Source organism: Mus pahari, chromosome 4, assembly GCF_900095145.1.
Source record: "Mus pahari chromosome 4, PAHARI_EIJ_v1.1, whole genome shotgun sequence".
Lineage (NCBI taxonomy): Eukaryota > Metazoa > Chordata > Mammalia > Rodentia > Muridae > Mus > Mus pahari.
Window position 1 is genome coordinate 39,072,369 of NC_034593.1, and position 19,475 is coordinate 39,091,843.

The following is a 19,475-nucleotide window of genomic DNA, read 5'->3' on the forward strand; positions in this document are numbered from 1 at the left end:
TCAGTGTTACATGTATTGCATTGTATCATGAGATACAGGGAACCTCTAAAAAAAAAAAAAAAAAAAAAAAAAAAAAACCTAAATCACTTTTGGTAACTTCCATAATTGTTACTATGCAGTAAGTACATATCCTCACATTGGATCTAATTTCTGTTCACAGGACTGTCTGATATTTACAGTTCCAGCGGGCATGTGTGCAGATTGCTTCACTGATCAGAAACTGAGTTTTTGAGGAAGAATATATATGAGTATCAGGTTAAAGGAACTGAGAAGATAGACCATTTACTTGAAAGTAGTAGAAATATCAGCATCGAACATCAACAATAATTCCATCAACATATTAAATTTTGTTTAAAAAAAAAAGGAATTCTCATTGGACTAAAGTGATCCCATTATAGTACATACTGAAATCTTTAGTTTCTATTGAAATATATGTATTCTTGATTTGATTTTTAATTGAATTATATAATATTTGGTATATCTTTATATCTAAGTTTATATCTAAGTTTTTTTTCAGATTAGATGCTGAATTAAGTGATATAATTCCTGTTCTGTTTTTTTAAGGTAAAATATTCTCAAAACTATGTAAATGATTAAAACAAATTTTAACACTACTACTAAGTAATCTATATAATGAAATTCAGGTGCTGGTTTTTTTTATACACATATTTTTTAGGACTGGAAACATGACATAATATATTTTCCCTTATTTTGCTATTAGACTTCTTCTGAGAAAAACAATGATTCTTATTACATATAAAGCTGCTTAAAATGACATTCCATGAAAATATTTTAGAGAATTGTATCAATACATCTATTATATAATGTTAAAAATGAGATAAATAAAAGTACAGAATGTGAGACATCTTTGAATTTTTGAAAACCATAAATATTTTCCTAGTTTGAGATTAAAACATGCATAATTTTAAAGTTTATCAAGGTAAATTTAGATATAAAATTATTTGTAGTTTTTAAAAAACAAAAAACATATCACCCTCCCTCTTACACACACCACACACATTTTTTTATTTTTTTAATATTTATTTATTTATTATATGTAAGTATATTTAAGGTGTCTTCAGAAACTCCAGAAGAGGGAGTCAGATCTCCTTACAGATGGTTGTGAGCCACCATGTGGTTGCTGGGATTTGAACTCAGGACCTTCAGAAGAACAGTCGGGTGCTCTTACCTGCTGAGCCATCTCACCAGCCCTATTTGTAGTTTTTTTTTTTTTTTTTTTAAAAAGACTTGTTCTAGCGGTATAATGTTTATACATTTATTTTTTTTCCAAACTTTGATTATATATTCATAAACAGTGAAGCAGGAGTTGTTCTAAAGATAATTTAAAAATTAAGTTTTGTATAAATTTGTCATCGCCACGTTAAATATGTAGTTCCCATCCAGAAGGGATTTCTAAAATGTAAAAAGTGTAAATTTCAGAATGCCGAAGATCTGAACTGCAGTGACTACTAGACACTGGGATGTTTCTGCAGCTTTGTGACACGATGTGGGTCCAACCCAGGGTTTCCCTGAGTTTCCTCTTGTCTGATTTCGTGTGCAGAAATGTGCAGTTCTAAACTCCAAACGTCAACCACTTTTTCTTAGAGTATTTTTCTTTCTTTTTCACAGCGCGGAAAAGGATATGCTAGTCAATTCTGCAGCTTACGCGAAGCAGTATGATTTGCACAGAGTCGACCAACAAAAGCGTCAACTTTTCAACTTCATTATCTTGGCCATCCAGTTAGTTGTGTGTAGCTGAGTGTTAGATTTCCAGCGGAGTCATCGTGGCCACGTGTAGGACCTAATTGCTCTCAGCAGGCCTGAGAAATGAGTTGAAATGTGCAGACTGTAGAAACTCCATAGGCAACCAGCGTTGCCTCTCCGATCAGTGTGTGCCTGTTTACAGCACTATCTATCCTTCTCTCTCCAAATGTCACTGAGCCCTTTAGATGTTTATATTCACCATGAGAAGCCAGTCATCAAGATAAAAGAAATTTGTGCATTATAAATGCAATATCACTGTTTTAAACTTGACTGTTTTATATTATTTTTGTGTGACCAAGTGTTCCCCAAACTATCCCAACTTTACACGAGAGATGTGACTATGTTCTTTTCATCTGTGGGCTATTAAAATAAATGTTGTATCCTAAAGACCCACAAAAATATCAAAGACATTCTGTAGTTTATACACCGTGTTGCAAAGTGTTTACTGTACTATTTCAAAGCTTCTAAATAAATATAAAATATATATTATATTATATAATTTTCCTAAGACGTGATACAAATTAGTTGGTTTTTAAATGGATTCATACAGCCCTCACCATACAATAAAACAGAAGGCAATTCAGGGTCCCTAAGATTAACTGAGAAATACTATCAATAGTTTGTCCTAATTTTCATACCTTGCTCAATCCTGTATTCTTCTTTCTTTAAAAGAAAGTGAAGTTATAAGCTGCAAAATTTTGTCAAGAACTCATTGTGAATTTTCAATGCCAAAGATAGATGTAGCTGTTAATATTGCCAGGCGGAGCACAGAAGATGTAGTTTCGAAACATCGAGCAGTCTACATGATTCCGATTCTATTCCCACGGCTTCTGAATTTAGCATCACTTAAAGCTTTTATAAAGAAACTATAAATTCACCTGTATTTGTTGTTAGGAAAAAACTGGGTGTCTGTACATTTTGTGGTGTAAAATATGTAACTGAAGATTACTATTTTAAGACGTTCTCATCATATAATTCATAGCATTTTATTTTACATAGTTTTACATAGTTTTGTGACTCTTAAGTAAACATAAATAAAAATCTATAACTCTATATATGAATATATAGAGGTATATAAAATAATTATCTGAGCTGGTATGTATTAACAATAAAAATATTTAAGAAGTCTCTAAATTTAAAAAAAACATTAAATAAATTTGGAGATAGAAACATGATACATTACTGTTTCAATTATATGTGAAATTTTTATAGCTTAAATTTAGTCAGTGTTTTATTAATGAGAATATTCTTCATTGGTCAGCCTTGAAAAATTAATTTTGTCTTTTACTTTCATGTCAACAAGGTTAATTATTAAATTCAGAAAGACATATTTTCCTTTAGTTCACATGTTTTTTATGCTGTTGTCTGTTGCTTGTTGAAACAGGGGATGGATAAGAATCAGAGAATGTATGAGAGATTCATCCAAGCAATTCATGGAAAAAATTTAACTGCCCTATAAAAGACTGCAGAATGATATCAAGATATTTACCAAGCCCAAATTATAGGCTCGTTTTGAAGTGATAATTTTCATTTTCATTTAGTTATATGCTCATTGTTAGTTTGAACTACAGAATGATAGAGAATAGACTAAAATGTGACACTTAACAAATGAACTCCATCTAATTTCTTATGACTTAAAACAAACTTTAAATTAGTTTAGCGTTATATTTAGTGTCATTCTTTTGATGCTGCCAAATTACGTAATGATGTATTATAATACACCAATTAGCTTATAGCAACATAATGTAAACATCATCCTGTCTCTGAGGGACCATTTGAAAAAGACACCAGTTGATTATGTGTGATTCCAAAGCACATGCACACACTGGGTGCCACAGCTGTCCTTTCTCAAGTGTATGGCATATTATGTGATAGACTATTTTAGTGAGAAGATGTTATATATAATTTAACTGAGAGAAGGTTTGTTTTTTCTAATTACTTTTAAATCAAGAAATTTTTTTCAACCACTTAGTACTAAAATCATTTTTGCTTCAATTTACAGTCCTGGCTTAACATCCATGTTCATCTTTCATGCTTACCTCACAAGCAACAGTTGTACTAATTCATTTAATTTAAAATTTTTTTTAAAAATCTTTCAGATCATATGCAATATATGTTATACATCCTTTTCTGATAGATAGTTATGTGCTAGCAATTTCTATTTATCATAGCAACTCTCTAGAGTAATTTGTACTGTAGTTTTAAATTATGTCATCATTCTACCAAAACATACACAATCTGACAAACCAAATTATTAAAACACACAACATTAAATGCTAGTATCATTCATCACTTATTGCATGCAGGATAAATTAGAAGTGACAATGGAGATACGGTTTCAGTAAATTGACTAAATTATTATGTTTCAATGAGAATGCCTATTTAAAAAAAGCAGTGAAACAAGAGAACAATGAAATACTACAGGTAGCTTCAGCAACACATGAAGGAGAGGCAGTGTAATTTTCACATTTAATATGTTTGTTTCCATATTCAGTCTGCTAATATTGTGTACATGCTCAAGGAAATGATAGTATTAGACAATGTTTCATCCATAATACACTTCCAATAAAAAAGTGGAATTTACTCCTTATTTAGTCTCATTAGTTTTAGAGCAGTAAAACTCAAAAAATTTTCCTGTGGAAAGAGTGTTGTACGTTTTTAATGGTATGTCAAATGACAATTTTTAGGAATATTTCATCACATGTAAAGTTATAATTTTAATCTGTGAGCCTAATTTTGTAAAATCACCTTAAGTCAAGTCTATAAATATTGCATCATAATGAAATCAAAGATATAACAATGTCAATGATATTAATGTGTCACCGTTTTTAGGAAACATGTATATTTAATTTTAGGAAAATATTAAATGCAATGCCTTTATCCAACATTGTGACTTAGAAATTATATAGAGGATATAAATATTTTCATTATTCATTCTCTTTTGTTTCTTGTTTGTGCTATAATTTTTCCTCAGATACTCTGAAATGTTGAATTCCTTTTGCTTTGCCATGAAATGGAAGAAAAATATTCCCAGCAGTTCTTGACATATAGGCTCTCAAAAGTAGGCATTGATATTACTATAGAATCTTGCAGAGTTGTGCATAGAGTTCGGTTGATCAAACTGAAGGTGATGAATCTTTGCCAAGATAAATAAGGAATTTATGGTATTGAAAGATAATGACATTGTTTTTGTCATTATGTTTAGTTTTCTCCTTCACAACAATGTGTGGCATAAATACCCACAGACCTACAAAACCTTTAATATTGGTACACTCAATGATTTTGCTGGAATCATATTTTCTCATACTGGCAATTTTTTTGTGTGTTCTTAATCCTTCCTCAAGTCTAATTTTGTAGTGGTAAAGGCTTTGCATTAACATCCATTTTATGTTCCTTTTTTAAACAAGGAATACCAGAAAATTGCTAAATTTAATATTTTCTACATCCTGAAGTAGTAAAGTTATTTTGTATATTGTTAGTACTTCAAGAAATATCCCCCTGAGAAGTTGGACAAAACCTTTATGCAGTAATCTGTGAAACGTTCAGTAGAGAATATTTTCTGCAAACACTTGGCTTAGATTTTAGATCTTAGCATTCTGTCAGAATGCTGGTAGCTGTGTGCCGCCAGAGTATAGCAGGCAATAATATGACTTTGATTCTAATACTTTTAGTGTGCATGCATGTGTTTCTAATCACTGTTATTTTTCAAGTATTTGTAAATTTAGAAAAAAAAATCTTTTCTTGAAAACTCGTCAGATGCTTAGTCTGAAGTTTTTCTCCCCAGATGTTTTTTGAGGAGTGTGAAAATACTGCATTCTGGATGCAGAAAATATTACATTTTCACATGCAACTTAAAAAATTCTGGAAGACAGAACTCTCACTTCCCAAACATCTGTATGTCCTTGAGCTGAATGTGAGCAGCAAGCTTCAGTTCTGTGGACATGTCTGATACAATTATCTGTGAGTGAAAACAGGGTATTCTAACACATGAGTTTCAGTCTTAATTGCAGTGTTGTTACTGTGAATGCTATAACCATACATAAGTAAAATGTGTGTAAATGTAATATATTATTTTATACTGCTGTATACATACAAAATAAATAAAACTAGGATACATATCACACCATCTTTCCATGCATGGATCTTCCACTGACGTCATGGGAGCTTTGAATAAAATCATCAGTGGTAAACATGACCCTATGTATAAAAATGACTGATGCTGAAAGAGAGAGTACTTTCAGTAAATTTAGTCTTAATATCACAGGTCAAAGGAACATCTGCTCAAAATTGTGTATCACTTGAAATAGCATATGGGAGACTTTGAAGAATTTTTCGTGTTTAGAGATTGAGTGTCGGCATACAATTCCACATGAATCTCAGGATTACCCCTAACAAATCTTTTAAGTCAACATTTTTCAAATTAGTGCTAGATTATTTTAACTTAAAGCTTTTGAAGTAATATCATGGATTCACAAATGTTAACACATGAATAAATTGCACATACAATCTGAGTGTCTGCAAGCAATAAGGTAAACAGTTTCTAAAATGAGAGAAACTGTCACTTCATAATCAAAGTTCATGGGAAATACAAGAAAAAAGTCAAATATGTGTCATTTTCAGAAAAGAAACTATGAATGACAGGAGAGGTGCATCTTATATAATGTCAAAATCATCGAAATTAGATCTATAGAAACTTTGCTTTCAAGGAGCCAAAGATAGAAACAGTGTACTTCTTATTCTCCCATGTGATCAGTGTAAGTACTTTTCATTAGTTCAACCTGAACACACTCAACTTAAAAGCTTCATCTTATCAGCCAGCAAGGAAAGGGCGAGGCATTTCTTTTTCTTTGAGCTTCTTTTCTGTAGAAAGGATGAACTGGGATTATAATTCTCCATAAAAGGTAATAATTATGGTTTGCCTATGTTCTTTCTTATCTCTGTTGTCATCCGTTCTGACGACCATAGCAACAGTTTTTAAATAAAATAAAATACATCATAGAGGTAAAAAAAAAAAAATTCTACTTACCTAGTTTTGGCCATCACAAGTTATAAGGATCTATTATATTCTTTCACAAAATTTCTAATTTGATTAAGAATGCAAAAAAATGAAAAAAAAATGTATAATGGTGAAACGATGAAAATTAAGTGATTGAAATAATCAGTGAATGTTGAGATTGACTTAGAATAGATATTAACCTGAAAATACATAAAGCAAAATAATCACAGTAAGAAAATAGAACTAAACAGTATCAAAGAACATCCTTCATATAGAAGACAATAGTTCATTTTTAAAAATTACATATATATGTGTGAAACGGGGTACCCTGTGAAACACCATTTTTACAATGAATCATTCCCCCAAATGTTTGCTACATATTGAATGATATGATCTCCATTTCTAATTTAAACAATTTCATGTGACAGAAAATGAAGGAAGATATTTTGAAAAGTTGCTTCATTTTGATAATAACACTGCTCTCTATGCAATCTAGATAAGTATTGCTAATTATAGAACTTTTTTCTGAGAATTAGGTAAGGTTCTTTATAGGAAATTTATAGCACACTGGTAAACTATAGATAGGTTGTCACTAACATCAGTTTTATTATTATCATTGAAATCACCTTATCACCATCATTGATTTTAAACACTGTAGAACACAATCTACAAATGGAAAACATCCCAGCCTACTGGTGAGTTGTAGTTAAGCAAGGATCATTTCAAATCCTGAAGGTGAGTCTACACTTCTTTGAGTATCCATTCATCAGCTCTGTCACTCTGTTTGCATGCAGAATGCAGAGCACTAAATAAATTCATCCCTATCAGAGGATTGATCTTTTTTCAGCTTCCTCAGCAACTCTAACAGGATAACTTATTTCTATGATTGAAAAATGCAGAAATCTGAATGTACCATAGCTACACCTTTGATGCCAATGGCCTTTCTGAACATTTGTTGGGAGTACTGTACATTTGATGGGATCTTTCTTGCACATAATTATCATTTTTACATGTCTTCTATTCACTTTGAAAATTACTTGAGGCAGCCTTCAGTATGTGCTCAGTGCAACTGGACTGTTTAACGGTTGTAATTGGAGACCTCTGCCTAGTGAGAGCCCACTTCCTTAGTGTTACCCTTTGATGTTCAAAACATTTCTAGAATTATATTATTCTTTTGAATTTAGTAAATTCCTTTATATTTCCCAATTAAAAGAATGCAATCCGTACTCCTCAGTAATCAAGTTGATGCCTCCAAAGAAGCATTTCCATTTAAAAGGATTTATTAATTCATGTGGAAACTTAAGTGGGACCATCGTGTGGATGGTGATAAGTGTGTGATATTTTGTCCCTTTATTTTCCTTGGATGATTATTCTAGAATTCCTTAACCAGTCTTTGGAGACAAAGGACCTTGCCTTCACATGGCAGTCAGGTTATTTGAATGAGAATCCTTATTCTTTTCTTTCTCCTCCTGTTTTATAAGTAACTTTTCTCTGTACTATTAGAGACAGGACAAAGACAGACAGAGGCATTAATGTGGGTGAATACCTAAGCCAGAAAGTAAGCTCTGTTCTAAAATAAATGAAATTTTATTTCTCCCTTTAAAAAAAGATTGATTTTTTCTTATTTATACATATGTGTTTTGTGTGAAAGTATGCCATGTGTTTTTCCGGTTCTTGAGAAGACCAGAAGATGACTTTGGATTGCATGGAGCTGTAGTTACAGGCAGTTGTGATTTCCTTTTTTATGTGGATGTTGGTAATCAAATTTATATAATAAGTATTCTTAGTCACTGAGCCATCTTTCTAGCCCAGTGAAAGATTTCTATCTTCATATTTTAAAAATACAATCAATAATGTAACAAATAGCAAAATTTAAATATCTCCATCATTCCATTTCTCTTAAAAGTGTGGGTAATTGGTGATATAGGAGGATTTTTAGTAAGCACAGAGTTAGTCTTGAGAATCTCAAATTATAAATGTATTCAATGGTTGCTATACTGGCCTAGGGTTTTTGACACCATGAAATAACTCCAAGATTGATGATTTCTTTTGATATTATGTGAAAACTATTATCACTTATAAAAGTATTTACAAGAACTATAGGAAGATAGCAGGCATTACAACATACTAAAACGCTAAATCAGAAAGGAGTGTGCATGTGTGTGTGTGTGTGTGTGTGTGTGTGTGTGTGTGAGAGAGAGAGAGAGAGAGAGAGAGAGAGAGAGAGAGAGAGAGAGAATGCATCTATTGACCCATTAAGAGCAACATGAAGTTCCCTTGTTCTTAGCTTCTTCTAGGCTTTTCTGGGTCTGGAGGGGGTGGGTCTTGCTTGTTTCAAGAAGCTCAATTTACCAGAGAATGAAGTTCAGCAGGGCCTGCTACTTATGCACTCTTAGGCAAAGAGGAGCCCTTTGAATCTTTTTAGTTTAGGGAAATCCCTGAAGTTATTTTGAGTTGCTTACATCCTGGTAAGCTTAAGAAACATCCTTGAAAGATCCAGTGTTTCACCTTCTCTTTACAGCAGTTTTCAACTTTCCTAATGCTGTGACCCTTTAATACAGGGTCCTCATGTTTTGGTGATCCCTAATCATAAAATTCTTTCGTTGCTGCTTCATAGTTGCAATTTTGTTACTGTTATGAATTGCAAAGTAAAATCTGGTGTACATTCTTGAGGGGGTTGTGACCCCAAAGTTGAGAACCACTCCCTTAGACCATCCTGTTATTTTACTTCCTTGTAAATATACTGTGCCTCAGTGAGCTACTCTCTAAACTCTACGCGTGCCAGCTTAATATAGTTCAATTGATTTAATGACATACACAAAGAAAAATAAGAAGAGGTGGGAGGGGTTCTTGAAATTGCCAAGCATTCATGACATTAGTTAGTGAAGAAGTTCTACCCTCAGATTATAGGAACAGATAAGATATTTACCTAATGTTGGATAGACAGATGAGAAAGACAGAAAGGTGTCACATGTGAGCAGGCACTAAACAGAACACTGAGTGTCACTGAGGTTACATCCAGGAACAGAAAATCAGATGAGCAAGACATTGTTGTCCATTCTATTTGTGAGCAAGAAGAAAAGGTTTTGCCCAGTTCCATCTGATGGAAACAAACAAAACAAAACAAAACAAAACAAAACAACTTATTTGGCTAGGTTCTAGTCATCAAGAGTAGGTAATAATGCACAGTACTGTTGGAAGCCCCCTTGAACATGGCAGTTATGAAGTCTCACAACTCTAATTTCACAGTAAGATCTTTAAAACGTTGACATGAATTTATACTTTGAAGATAAGCTGAGATTTCTAGAAAGCATCAGTGCCTCCATAGGATGGAAAGTAGGCACATGACCAAGTGGAGGGAGACCAGGCTGATACTCAGCTTTGAAAACCATGCGTTTGATGAACGTTCTCTGGAAGTGACAACAAAGAAAACTGAAAGACATGTGTTTTTAGTTTGGGCAATGGAAACCATAGGGAGTGGGGATTTATATAACTGTAACTCTAACAAGGAAGGGTTTGCCTTTTACTCTGAAGCTTGAGTGGACGTAACCTAAGGAAGTCATAATTTATTTCCTTTAATCTGTCTAGAATCTAGAGGGACATGAAATTTGATTGGTGCTCTACTCAAGAGACCAACATTGTTGAATCAAAGGAGATAGCTCAGTTTGTAAGTTACCTGAGACCCATTCCCAGCACTAAGACTGGAGAAAGGGTGCACATCTATCGTCCCAATACTGTGGAAGAAATTACAGAACGATCCCTAGGGCTAACTGGCCAGCAAGGTTAACTAAATTTAGAAGTTATAGATTCATATATATAGAGAGAGCCTTTGTCACAAAAAATGTAATTTGGAAAAAGATAGAAGACAATTCATGCTGACTTCCTGTGCCTACATTCACACATGTGCACATAGACCTGCCCATACCACTTAGGCACAAACACAACTCAGCATTATCTATTTTGAGAAATTAAATAAATGTCATTGTCACTTTCAACAATACGAGCTTGAAAAGTGTTCCATATAGCATGGGTAGTGATATCCATCATCTTGTATTATTGAATTGTGGCCGAACCAATAGCAAGCTGTTCACTGTCATCATATATAAGCCTAGATATTTTTTTCAGGAATCAAATACAGCTTCCAGCTGCATAACAGGCCAGTTGTTGTGAGGTACATGAGACTGAAACAAGGAAGATATCTTTATTTGAAGACATGGCTGAATGGGCTGGGGATGTAGGTCAGTCAGAAGTGAATGATAGGTATACATTATACCCATGGTGAGGTCACTAGTCCTTGCACAGACTCAGTCACATCCTAGGAAAATGTAGTCATCTGAGAAGCTGGGGAGCAGCTGTTCACAGACCATCTTGTCTGGAGCGTTACTTAAGAATGGTCTATCCACACATGTAATTGGAATTTCTAGACATGTAAGGCTAGGCTTTGGACTACCACTACCTGTCCTACAATTTCTGTGATTTACACTTTGAGCTCACAGTATATCACTATGAGAAGTCAGGGCAAGAACTCAAAGCAGAACTGGATGGCAAAAGCATGGAAGAATGCTACTTGCTGTCTTACACACTCATCTTGGCTATCTTAACCCAGCAATGCCTCCTTAAGAGTGGTGCCTCCCACAATGGGCATTGCCACTTTTTTTTTTTTTAATCAATAACAATAAAGACAGTTCCCACAGACACACCCATGGTCCAATCTGATATAGGCAATACCTCAACTGAAATTCTCTTCTCGTGTAACTCTTAGCTGTGTCGACAGTTAATGGTAACTAGGATAAAAATTTTTGGAAGTGAGAAGAACCATTTGAATCAGATAGCATAAAGACAGAGCCACTAAGCTGCCCTGAACAACCAGTCATCAGGCTATCTGAGAACTAGTGATACCTCCTATGATTAATTCTCCATTCTTAGATTGTTTGAGTAGGGTCAAAATGCTGTCTTCCAGAATATAAAGTTCTGATAAATCATGGCTTTCTAAAGGTTCTCTAACATCTTTGTAAATGTATGGAATAATCACTTTATTATCATTTGTGAAAGCTCATAATATATATTGAAGTATATTGGTTTAAATTTATGCTAAAGGCACTTGGTAAATTCTCTGAACCATCAATTGAGCTTTTCTTTTGTATTTTAAAGAATTTCTTCAGTTATTATTTATTTTTGTTTACTTTCCTTTATCACAGACACCTTATCACTTAAGGTAGTTTCTCTATTAACTGCTGTTTTTGTTTTTGTTTTAAACTTAGTTTCAATGTCTGCTTTCTAAGATTATATTGGTTTTGTTTATTAAGTGTTTTATCTTCTAATCTTTTTAAGATTTCCATCTTTTTAAGATTTCCATCTTCCATCTTTACCAGTCAATCTTCCATTGGGCTTAACAATTTATTGTTACATTTATAGTATTAATTCTAACGAGTTTTGTTTTATATTCCTCAAGTGAGTCATTTCAACCATTTTCCTACATTTTATATTTTTCTCCATTCATCTGAATGTCTGAGATGAGAGACATGTCAATCAATAGTGTCTCTTTCTTGGAAGTGATATAAAAAGATTACATAAATTGAGGTAACACAATGGTACAGATTTTCCTGGCACAAATTAAGACTTTCCAACATCATTTCAATAAGATAGAATAAAAATGCATTACTATGATTACAATAAAATTTGAACTCAATATATGGATGAAAGACACCTCAATGATTAGTGTCTATTTCTTGGAATTATGGTGAAATTGTTATATAAATAAAGGCAACACAATGGTACAGGTTTTCCTTGCACATTTAAGACTTATGCTATAATTAAAAGCAGAAAGATAGAAATGCATCAATTGATTATCTTTATAATAAAATTTGAATGGTAAACTGTTGGTGAGAAGTGTTTATTGGGTATATAGGTATTTAGAGTTATTTAGACAAATCATTTAATTAGAGAATCTATGTCTCTGTCTTTAGGTATATTTTTCTTAAGTTAGCTGTTCAAGAGAGATATTTTTCATATCTTCTGCGTAAAGGCATAATTCTGGGTTCTTGGACTCTGAAAGTTAATCAGGAAACAAAACTTGGAAGACTAAAATCCCAGACTTTTCTAGTATGACGGTCAGACATTAAACTCTGCCTGCTGTCTTCCAATCCAAATACTGTCCGTGTTAACCTCCAAGAGGATAAACCTCAATTCTAACTAGAATGAACACTCCATCACCTACCTGTGCAGGTAGATAGGGGCAACTGTGCATCTAATGACTTCTTGATGGCATTTTAAAATCCTGCTTGTGACTTAGTTTCAATCTTGTTCCTCAGCTAATTTGCTGGATCACTTTTTGAGCCTTTGGAATTTTCTGTGGAATTAATTTTCAATTTTTCTCCTACTCCTGTTGTCACTGAGAAATAAATGTCAATATTATTATGTCAGGCACACCCAATGGTGCTTAAACATTCCCCAAATGTAAGAAATGCTTTTTCTTTTATTGCTTCTAGTGTGTTGACTTTTTTTCCACTAAAATCCTTTAAGAGGAAGAAAAATGAGTACAAAAATTGGCCTCTTCTGTTTCTTTAATGAGAAGCTTGAAAATGAAGTTTCCACCGTAGTGAGCAAACCTGTGAGGTACTCATGGAAGACCATCAGAGGATAATCATGGCTTTAAGGGTTATGACTACATAGTTAGAAAATCTTACATGTAAAATCCCTATTAATATAATTTGATTATTACTATGTCTCTGTTGGAAAGAGCTAATATGTTTGAGAAGGAATCATATTTTGAATTAATGATAAGAAGTATAAAAGTAATCAATGTATTCTTTTTTTTCATAATATATCAATCAATAAAATTACATCAAATACCATTCATTTGCCTAAATGTCACTTTTAGAATACTCTCCCCCCCCTTTTTTTTTGTTTCAAAAACTTTACCCTTATTAGAGGTGCATTGGGCTTGCGGACCTCCAATATATGGGATGTAAATTCTTGTTTGTTCTATCTAGCACCAGTAATTATCTAGAGAATTCTTTTTAAGGTTATATTTCCATATGAAGAGCCAGTTTTTAAAAAATAGCATAAAATAGCATTATTTTCTTTTATTATATTGGTTTATTTGCCATTTTGTCCTAATTTGATTAGGACCTGAATTAGTGCCTAAATAGTATCAGGAAACTAGCAAGCTTCAGCACTGGAGGTCAATTTAATTACACTGTGCATGACAGAAACTAGGCCATGTGGGTATTGCCTTTGCCACCAGCAATTGACACCTGCGTGTTAATGAGCTGGTAATTAAGAATTGGCACATGCAGACACAGTTTACTGTGTGGGACTGGGATAACCATATGCTGCTCAAGGTTTCTGCTAAGTACTTTGTTAGGTTTAGAATCACACAATTATATTTGTGAGGTTTCTTAAATGCTAATTCCCCCTCAAAGGATATTTTTCCTAAAAAAAAAATCATATCACTTTTTCACTTTTAAGTGTAAAAGTCTTTCTGAATTAAAAAAAAGTTTAATTTGAAAAGCAATATGCTTGAAAACATAGCTGAAGAGTTTGTTTAAAACTATATGTTCCTGTGTTTTGCAAAATGTATCTTGGGTATTCTAAGTTTCTGGACTAATATCCACTTATCAGTGAGGGTATATCTAGTGACTTCTTTTGTGATTGGGTTACCTCACTAAGGATGATATCTTCCAGATACATCCATTTGCCCAAGAATTTCATAAATTCATTGTTTTTAAGAAAACCAAGAGGGAAGACCATCCAGTGGATACTTCATTCCTCCTTAGAATAGGGAACAAAATACCCATGAAAGGATATAAATACAGAGACAAAATTTAGAGCTAAGATGAAAGGACGGACTATCCAGAGACTACCCCACCCGGGGATCCATCCCTTCATTAGCCACCAAACCCAGATACTATTGCACATGCCAGCAAGATTCTGCTGAAGGGACCCTGATATAACGGCCTCTTGTGAGGCTATGCCAGTACCTGGCAAACACAGAAGTGGATGCTCACAGTCAGCTATTGAAGTCAGCCAGTGAAGGAGCTAGAGAAAGTACCCAAGGACCTGAAGGGGGCTGCAACCCTGTAGGTGGAACCACAATATGAACTAACCAGTACCCCCTGAGCTCGTGTCTCTAGCTGCATATGTAGCAGAAGATGGCCTAGTTGACTATCATTGGGAAGAGAGGCCCCTTGGTCTTGCAAACTTTATATGACCCAGCTCAGGGGAATGCCAGGGCCAAGAAGTGGGAGTGGGTAGGTAGGGGAGCAGGGTCAGGGGGAGGGTATAGGGAACTTTCAGGATAGCATTTGAAATGTAAATAAAGAAAATATCTAATAAAAATGGGAAAATAAATAAATTAATTAATCTTCTCATCAAAAAAAACTATATGTTCCTTCAGTTTAAAAATCTTCAAAGGACTTCTATCTTAAAAGGTCATTTGCATTTTTAACTTATTTTATTAGATATTTTCTTCATTTACATTTCAAATGCTATCCTGAATGTCCCCTATACCCTCCCCTCCCCCGCTCCCCTTCCCCTCCACTATAGTTCCCCTGTATGGGGCATATAAAGTTTGCAAAATGACTTTACATGAACATAACGAAGGGTGACAGCCTCTGTCATACAAAGATTTCTCCTGAAAGAAGGTGGAATATAAGAAACCCCTTCTTAGAAATCCGGGTGGGAGGGTGTGGGCAGAGGACTCCCCTGTGAAGTCAGGGTAGAACAGCATCCAAGGTTTCCTTTCTGAGAAGCCCCGTGTACACTGTTTTCTTGTTTCTGTGCTGTTTGCAGAAATGCTGTGGATGCAGCTGCGTGGAGAGGCTCATTTGACGAACGATGGAGGCAAGCAACCAACCACATGACTGAACTCAGAAGCCTATTCTCAACTTGAGCTTTCCGAGGAGACTGCGCCCAGCCAACAGCTAGACTGAAAATCTGGGAGACTTCAGCCAGGCACTAACTGAGCTGCACTAATTCCAAACCACACAAACTGTGAGATAAATATGGGAGGATTACACTGCTCTCTTCTTGGGAGTCTCGTTTAGCAACACTAGATAGCTAATATAATAGATTACTGAGAAACTCATTGTCTGCTACAGTAATATAAGCACTGACTTCTCTCATGTGATGTGGCTATTTTTCCAAACAACATATATGATGTGCACTTGCTGTTTCTTTGCTTTGCTCTTCAACTGTCACTTCAATTTCACCCCTTATCACTTTACACACACACACACACACACACACACACACACACCACAATCCCCACCATTTTCTGTATTAATATATTGGCTTAAAAAAATAAAAATGTTCTCATCAAATGAAATATGCATTAACTCTGGTGACTTTCAGTTGTGGGAATTACTTCTAATTTTCTTCTTTGAAAGCGTATGCTTTTCTATAAAACCCTCTGTAGGACATATAGCCTTTTATATGCAGATTGGTATAATTACACTTTGAAATATCTTTGAATTCCCTGTAGCTTAAACTGAGAACATGAAAGGCTAAATGTTATATTGAACTGAAGGATATAAAGGTGCGTGTACATCAATCCAAAAATGAGATATAGAAATGAACCTCTCTACATAGCACTGCCCATTCTAACAGATGTTGAAGAATCTTTAACTGCAGAGACTGTCTTTCCTAGCAGTCTAATCCTACTGGGAATGGCTTTATCCGTTCCTATTTGTTATTCTTTTAGTACCAAAGTGTGAATGCCTGTGACATGAAACAAGAGATCCAGTGTAACAAGAGCTTTACCTATTTCCAGAACAATCCATCATAAAACGGAGTGTTATAAGGAAGGAATTTTCTACCCAAACTCTCATGCCAGAGGGGATGGAAATCACACTTCATGAAGTCAATAGAAAAGTCCCATGGCAACAGCAAACCTTTCCAGATCTCAACCACAAACAGAGGGTTCTCTTCCACTGGGAGCGTGTCCAGGCCCAGTACCAGATACATCCAGAGTATGTAGATGGCTGTAGAGATGGCTTACCAATTTAGAACATTTAATGCTATTGCAGAGGACTGGAATTCAGTTCCCAGTGGACATGGAAGGAACAACTATTCCTAGTTCAAAGTTCAAGGGATCATAGACACAGAAATTTAAATGAATGTAGTTTTTTTTAGAAGAGTATTTAAAGTACCTTCATTCTTTATTGCCAACAATGGGAAGTAAGAGAAGCTAGTGTGTCTGTGTAAAGTCAAAACTTGCCATCAACATTTAACTTATTAAGAACAGATTCCATGCAACTAACTTTATTTCAAGAGTGTGTGCTGTTAATGTTCAATATGCTGTAATTATCCTAACTGCTTTCAGTTAAATGGATCTCATAATTAGTCTTTTCAAACTAGGTGTACATAAAAAAAAACCTCCTTTTTTAATGTAAAAAGCATGCCTTCTCACAAAATTATATTTTATATAAATTAAAAGAAAAAAAAAGACCCAAAATGGTTAACCAAAGAAAAATTTAGTTTAAGGGAAAATTCCCTAAATTCTGGTGTTCTGCAGAATGAAGAGATACTAATTAGTTACAATTGAAATAAAAAATTATGAATACTCAGAAACCAATCACAATTCATAGAGAACTGTGGAGGCCATGGAATGTGATGGTCATGTTTGCAACCGAGGCTAGGGAGCTTCCCCATTTTTGACATCTTTCAAAACCTGACACTTATTAATCTTCAAAATATGGAAGGGGGAAATGATGATAATTTAAGCTGTGTAATTGAAGAAAACAAAGTTGCCAATTTGCATGGAATCTGTCGTTTTAAAAACACAACATTCATTTTAAATCTTTTCTCTTGTTTTTTCTTTTTTAATAAATCATTCCATTTGTGTCCCATAAGTTTGGGTATGTTGTACCTTTATTTTCATTAAATTCTAAAAAATCTTTAATTTCTTTCTTTATTTCTTCCTTGACCAAGTTATCGTTGAGTAGAGCATTGTCCAGCTTCTATGTATATTTGAGCTTTCTGGTGTTTTTGTTACTATTGAGGACCAGCCTTAATCTGATAGAAGGCATCAGGCCTGAGGATGTTCAATGCCCAAGTGTAGGGGTGTACCAAGTTGGGAGGATGGGAGTTAGTGGGTGGTTGAGCACCCTCATAGGGGCAGGGGAAGGGGGAACGAGATAGGGGGTTTCTGAAGGGGAGATCTAGAAAGGGGAAAACATTTAAAATAAAATAAATAAAATAAAATATTCAAGAAAAAATACCATTCCATTTGTTTACATCGCAGATGATATCTCACTTCCTGGTTACCCCTCCACAAACTCCCATCTCACATCTGCCCTCTGCTCCCTCCTCTTTGCCTTTATGATGGTGTTCCCACCCACCCTCTTCTGCCCCACTGCTCCAGCACTCCCCTATACACTTCTAGGTTGATGATCTAGTCTCTGGGAACACTGGGTCTGGCCAGCCAATGCTGTTCTTCCTATGGGGTTGCAATACCCCTCTGCTCCTCCAGTTCCTCCCATCAGGGTCCTTGAGCTCAGTCTGATGGTTGGCTCAAAGCATCCACATCTCATTATTTTTTTTTTAAGATTTATTTATGTATACGAGCATGCTGTTCCTGACACACCAGGAGAGGGCACTGGATACAATTATATGTGGTTGTGAGTACCATATGGTTTCTGGGAATTGAACTCATGACTTCTGGAAGAGTAGCCAGTGTTCTTAATCACTGAGCCATCTCTCTTGCCCCCAAATACAACATTCTAAAATGTGTTTTTTCCCCTGGGAAAAATGACGAAAATTTGAAAATTCAAATGTTTCAGGAAGATTCTACCAAATTAATTCATGTAAAGCATTAGAACCACCATTGATAACCAACTGAACAAGTCGGAAATAGACAATGTACAAAGATGCTAAGTTTGCCTAATCACTCCCTATACTGCTTGAAAACCATGTGTCCTTCCAAAAAAAAAAATGTATGGCTAATGCAGAGACTCAGATCAGCTCTGATATCTAAGTTTGATCATATATAAACTTCCATGTGGAATGATAATCTACAAAACAATTTTTAGTATATAAATGGAGAACCATGTTATTTTCTGAGTCTGGAACCTTCCACGAATTCGTTAGGATCCTTGTTGAATGAACATACTGTCTATAAATAGTGACATGAAACGAAGCCGAAAAGAAAACTAACCCCTCACCCAATATGTTTACAGTTGTGTGGTGAAGAATCATCTCTTTTAAATCTTCTGATAAGTAAAATAAGTGATGGTATTTTGTTAAAATATGAGAAAAACCCAAATCTCTTCTGTGGGTTTTTATGTGACTACAGAGTATAGCACAAACAAAGCAAAGTCCATCTGATTGGCTTTTAAGACCAACTAATTATGAGGTTATTGAGAAAGTGAGTACTCTGTGAGTGGTACCTCTGGGGCAAGCACTGTGCTCTTTGTCACATCTCTTACATGAAAGAGATCTCATTCACACATCAACACAAGACAAGCTGAGTCATGTAAATATATTCCTTAATGATAAGGCCAGTGACCACAGGGGTTACAAAACTACTCATAACCTGTGTGCACCTGTCACTATAAACTGAGGTTTCTCAGTTTAAAGACGATGACAGAATGCAGTGCTTAATCAACTAATGTTTCATTGGCAGGTTCTGAAAACAGATATTGATTTTTTTTTAAAGAAAAACTCTTTTAGATGCTGAAATCTCAACACTATTACTGTAGAGATATGTGATTTA

At 34.6% G+C, this 19,475-nt stretch overlaps 1 protein-coding gene across 2 annotated transcripts in view; it reads left to right on the forward strand.

Annotated features, from left to right (window-relative positions):
• The window catches only part of Pcdh10 (protocadherin 10), a 59,142-nt gene extending 40,464 nt beyond the window's left edge, over positions 1 to 18,678 (forward strand). Inside the window, exon 5 of one of the 2 annotated variants that reach the window (XM_021195247.1) lies at positions 15,554 to 18,678. In XM_021195247.1, coding sequence (XP_021050906.1) covers positions 15,554 to 15,624 — 71 coding nt within the window. In that variant the 3' untranslated portion in view covers positions 15,625 to 18,678. Of the gene's footprint in view, positions 1 to 1,629; positions 3,092 to 15,553 lie in introns of those variants that run through there. The other variant, XM_021195249.1, reaches the window with a different exon arrangement.
• Positions 18,679 to 19,475: the final 797 nt, after the last annotated feature.